Raw genomic sequence first — 6,000 nt, 5'->3', positions numbered from 1 at the left:
ACAAATAAGAAAATGAGGACACATTCGCACATCTATAAAGTCTTATAAACAATGAAGATGTTTATAAACTAACATGTCATTCGTATTACATAACATTGACTAGTAACATTACCTTTAATGTCATTGATGTTTAAGAATTCAATTATTGCCCTAAGGGTTTAAAACAATACAGAATTCTCTTTAAAGCCTTTCACCTTTAAAAGTAATACCTGAAATATTCTAGACATAATTGCAACAGATAAATTCTATAATTTTGACTGTTATAATATGTATAAAAATGCTGTATAATTTATCGCTTATGAAATTATTCAAATCTACATATTTGTAAGCAGAAATGTAGATAACATGTACATAAAATGAATGGATAAAATATTGGAACATTTCATTCTAGTTGTGTGGTGATTTTAAACAATGGCGCTTTATAAGGACCACCGTATAAACCAACATAAGCGTAGCCTGTCTGAAAATAATCTCCTACAAGAAGCAGGAAAGGAAAGCGAACAACTTAATTTTACTGGTGGCGTCAAACAAGCAAATAAAAAAGATGAACCACAAGAAACTGGAACACAGGAATCCGATATAGAAAGCGTGTCTGATCAGATAACCGAAGGAATACATGAACAAAACCTATATAAAGAAATGCGAGGAGAATTGTTTAAATACGAGGCCGCTGACTGGATGGCCCCAATGACTAAAATACCCAAATATAGAATAAAGGTAAATAATTTCTATTTCGTTATTTTAATTAAAATCAGTTCAAGGCTCCGATCATATTTGCTCAAATCAATAACGTCGAAAGAAAGAGAATAGGTATTGACCAATATAATTGTCAAATTCAATTCTGTCGTTGAATATCAACATACATAGGGTGTCCATGGAACAAGGCCAGAAGGGGTGGGGTGGGGCTGGGGCAAGGACTTCCAAATAAAATGGAATTGGCAGACTCAACAACTATTCACTGTACAATACATCCCCTTTTCATTTGCAGTTAGCTCTGACCAATACACCAATACACAGATGGAATTTACCCGGTATTCCTGAAAAATTTAAAATATTTATAAAACGTGACGATTTAACAGGAAGCACGCTCTCTGGTAATAAGGTAGGTTTGACAGGAACTAATCTTCTTGGTAATAACGTAGATTTGACAGGAAGTATCCATACTGGTAACACGTTAAACCAGGTGATTATATAATTTGCCTTTTCTTTCAAAACCATTATTTAAAGAATTTATTATTTATTGGCCTGTTCCTTTTGTTCAGTATATTCAGTGGTTTAGTATGCTTTGCGGTTCATTATCATCTTTGGCTTGTTATCGTCCCTAATTCGGTATATTCAGGGTTCTGTATCTTAAGTTATTTAAATGGCCCGGTGTATTCAATGGTTTATCATGGTCTACGTTCGTTAACTTAAGTGATTACTGATTAGACGTCTTCTACGGTTCAGTGGGATACAGTGGTTCAGTATTTCCATTGATTCAGTGTTACCAGTATTTCAATATATTCAATGATTCCGTATCCTCTATGGTTTAGTGTCCTCCATAGAGGCGAAATGTGCTGAAATAACGAATTGGACCAAAAAACCCTCAAAATATGTATTTTTCATGCCAGCTATTTCGTAAGATGACTTTTAGCTATAAGGTTTTAGATGTCTCTGAGTTTAAAGATGGCAGCCAAAATGGAATCCAAAATGGCGGATTTTCAGTTAGGCCTAATCGTTATTATTTCCTAGTGCATGTCATTTATATGGTTTCCGGTATCGCTAGGTTCATTTCTAGTCTCAAAAATAAAATTGAAGAATCCATGATGGCAGAAATGCAAAATGGCCACCATAATGAAATCCCAAACGTCGGAATTTTAATTAATCGTCATTAAATTTTTTACTTCCGTTAGATATGACTTGTATGTCTTATAGCCTATAGGCTAAGGGGGTCTAGGTTGCAGAGTTCAATTTCTATCAAAAAAACTAATTATGAACAATGGACAATGAAAATAGAATCCAATATGGCGATTTTTGTTCTTAACAAAACACAACACAATGTATATATGAATATAACTACTTCTCTATTATGTGTTTTGTTATGAATAGTTAACCGTGCTTCTAGATGTCATTTAAAGAATTGATTTTTGGTCTTTTGGATATTCCTTCAGAAATAAAGTTTTCAGAGTTACTGAATTCAATATGGGGTTCAAAAATTAATTCCCGATAAGATTGTCTGTTATTCATTTCACAAGTTCTTGTGATTGCCACAACAATACTGTTTTCATCAGCAATGGACACTAGACAAATAGGCAAAAATGCACTTAATGATACCCCATGGGCGGTGTGATCGTTGCTCTGGAAGGGCGGGGGTCCGGTGGGGTTCCCTCCGAACAGGCGCAAAATTTCTTTTGAAAAACTGACTGTAAATTGTGCTTTATAGAGTATATCTTGGGAGTTTCTAGTTTCTGCGCATATTTAACTTGCGGCAACCTTAGCAATTCATCAAAAACGACGTAAATTTATGAACATTAACTAGTTTCGGAACCCCTGAAACTACCATACTCCTGTTCAGCTCATCCCTAAAAAGGGAGGGGAAAGATAGGATTTTAAACGTGTTGCAAATTTCTACATAACTTAATTAATCATCAGTAGAAATACGCTATATTAAATGATAAATGGTATATTATTTTACAGGTAAAAAATAGAAAAAATATATGTTTCCGTTTTATCCAATAAACAATTTGTTATCATTTCATGCAGAAAGATATGCTGTTAAAACTGTTGCAAATTTTTATATAACATGGTAGGCCGTAAATTATCATATATATATATATAAATTTTACAGCAACAAGAACGTTTCCGTTTAATCTAAAATTCCAATAAACAGGTGGTAGATAATATTTAAATGTTGTTTAAATGCGCATTTTCATAAATTTATTATGCTGATAGATGTTTATATGGAAGGTCCACTTGGATATAAAATACGATTTTGTGTGAAATAGGCGTCCTGAATACAATAGGAGGCTTATGAAATTTTAGTCTAGTAGTTTATTCATCCCTTGATACTGTGAAATAAAGAACATTTTGCCACCAAAGCTGGTTTAAATTTTAATTTTAAACATATTTTATTGTTCAATAAACAACTGGATAAGACACAAGTTTTACAACTTATAAAAGTCTTCTCCGATACATATATACATATTACATACATGAACTTAAATGATATTAAATAAATTTTATATGTAAAAAGACATGAAGAACACAAAAAAATAAAATAAATAAATAACCTAGTTCAAAAGATCTTGATCGATACAAAGCATGAATTGTATAATTAATTCATATTGTAAATATTTACTAATATGAATGTTTAAGCTGATATACATATATGATCACATTCTGGACAAGCGACAAGTGTCTTTAATGTATTTTTGTACGGCTATAAATATTGAACAATTTACGTCATCGTTAAGTTTTAAATACTGTTTGATGCAAAGTGAACATACCCTTTTCTGCATACCCATTTTGCGATATGTTAGTATGTTTACGGTAATAACATGTCTTAAAATGTTTCTATTATATAGGTAACAATTATTATCGTGATACATATAAATATATAGGTTTTATTGACGCTAGCTATATGTTTGCTAATTTTATTTCGAATCCGGGTGAGAGATTCCGATGAACTTTCTCGGCCAACCCAGGGACCTCCAGGTACGTATATTAAGAAAACAAGAGTAATATTGATAAATACAAGAATTTTCAAAGAGATCAAAAGCCATAATTCCAGAAGTAATTATCGGAAATTGTTGAAAATCAATAGGCTTCTTCATCTCGTGACTTATTAATTCAAAGTCAAACGTATTTTAACTGTAGTCCCAAGAGCGTCCACAAAATTTTTTCAAAGTGATCAAGGGCTAGAACTCAGTAATTATCGGAATTTCTTGAATATCAATAGGCATCTTTGTCCCATAACTATATACACTGTGTATAGATTTAAAGACTATCGGATAGTAACTTTAGCTTCTTGAGCGTCCACAAGATTTTTTTTCAGTGATCACGGACCATAACTCCGGCAGTAATTACTTCATCTCATGACCTTAAACACTATGTATAACTATACTCTTCCAAAAAAGTAGGGGATATTTAGAAACAATACAAAACTGCGGAAATGCACTGCTGTTTTCATTAGAGGTAACCAGTGTATGTTAAAGGAGCTAAGTCGCCAATATTTGGGACCTAGAAAATGACACTAATGGGTCGCAACGCATACAATAATGTAATATGAATATAAATTGATTTACATTCAATCGTTTCTGTTTTTACTGTAATCAGTTAGGTTCGGCGAAATACGCCAGTATTCTCAATCGAATGTCAATCTCTAGCGTCTGGTTTTCCCAGTCTACGCCGATAGTATTTATTGGGCATGCTCTCCAGATAAGAATATAGCGTCACCGTTTGACATGACTTGTGGAATATGCCTAGCCACGTTTTTCGAGTCCCTTATTACAAATAGGGCTGAAACGCATTATGGTATACGATACGTGTTCTAAATGTAAAATGTTTATTTTGTCTAAAATATTGGATATCAGAAGGTTATCTTTTCCCGGTAAGATCACAAGATCAATGTTGATTTAAAGCGACAAATAAATGGTGTTTTCATTGTCGAAGATTTTTGATGATATTGAGTTAAAGACTTAGCTACTTTAATAACAGGCCAATTGCCTACACATGAACATAAACAGTTCATATGGGCGGCTTACCTGACGGCCCCATTTCACTCGCAAAGAGATACACTGTCAAAAGTGAAAGTGGACGTTTTTGATTTTTGTCCTAATAATGACTAATTGCTCCACCAATCCTCAGACATTCAGCAATTCGTCGTGGCATGCTCCTAATCAACCGTCCAATCACGATTTGGGGCAATCTGACCCACTCCTCTTGCAGTGCCACGGCCAATTCTTGCAGTGTTGTAGGTTGACGTTGACATGCTCTATAGGGGAAAGGTCGGGACTCATGGCTGGCCAAGGCATATGTACAATATGGTGACGCTGAAGGTAGTCATTCACGACACGAGCACGGTGGGCACGGGCATTATCATCTTGAAAGATGAACTGCACGTTGACCAAAGGGCAGAACTATCGCTGCAAGGATGTGGTCACGGTAGTACACGCCAGTGACCCTTCCTTGAACAATATGCTAGTCCGTTCTGCCAGTCATGGTGATTCATCCCCACACCATAACAGACTCACGCCCGAATCTGTCATACTGTCTGACTTTAACGTTAGCATGACGCTCATTTACACGCCTCCAAACGCGAGCACGCCTATCGGTGAAATCCAGAGTAAATCTGGACTCGTCTGAGAACATTACACGCGCCCATCGATGATTACCCCAATTTGTACGCTGCCATGTGCTGGCGAGTCAATGGAGGCACAACACGCGGTCGTCGCGCATGCAAATGAGCTGCATGTAACCGATTTCTAATCGTTTGGGGTGTAACTCGAATTCCTGTAACTTGGTACAAGTTTACAGAAAGCTGATTGTCCGTTTGTCCTCGATTTCGCAGGACCTGTGTACGAATGTATCGATCCTGGGCCTGTGTAGTAGCTCTAGGACGACCTGAACGAGGTCTATCATCAACATTGTGTGTTTGTTGATACCGGTTCTACAGTCTGCTGATCACAGACTGTGACACATTAAGCATGTTGGCTACTGCTCGCTGTGTAGAACCCATTTGAAGCATGCCAATAGCACATAGACGTTCATCATGTTGAAGACGTCTCATTGCAAATTAAACGTAACACACTAAAGCAAAGATACGCTAAACAGTAAATCTTATGCAAGAACCGATAAGAAAGCAAACATGGATAGGATAAACAAGCACGCGGCAGTTTTCATCAACCCTTCCCTGAAGTGTCAAATTTGACAATGAACTCCTCCCACGTGTATGGAGCTATTGCGTGTCGCACGTGCAGCTCAGTGGTTCTGTTGGGGCGATAAGTTCTTCATCTGTGAACA

General features: G+C 35.9%; 1 protein-coding gene across 4 annotated transcripts in view; it reads left to right on the top strand.

The window, feature by feature from the left end:
- Positions 1 to 381: 381 nt before the first annotated feature.
- Positions 382 to 6,000, top strand: part of LOC126831436 (uncharacterized) — a 31,476-nt gene continuing 25,857 nt past the window's right edge. The window contains exons 1-2 of one of the 4 annotated variants that reach the window (XM_050561933.2): positions 382 to 717; positions 989 to 1,102. In XM_050561933.2, coding sequence (XP_050417890.1) covers positions 412 to 717; positions 989 to 1,102 — 420 coding nt within the window. In that variant the 5' untranslated portion in view covers positions 382 to 411. The remainder of the gene's footprint in view (positions 718 to 988; positions 1,103 to 6,000) is intronic. The other 3 variants (XM_050561930.2, XM_050561942.2, XM_050561952.2) reach the window with 3 other exon arrangements.

This window comes from Patella vulgata, chromosome 1, assembly GCF_932274485.2.
Source record: "Patella vulgata chromosome 1, xgPatVulg1.2, whole genome shotgun sequence".
NCBI classification, from domain to species: domain Eukaryota; kingdom Metazoa; phylum Mollusca; class Gastropoda; family Patellidae; genus Patella; species Patella vulgata.
This window is presented reverse-complemented; position numbering and strand designations above follow the sequence as displayed.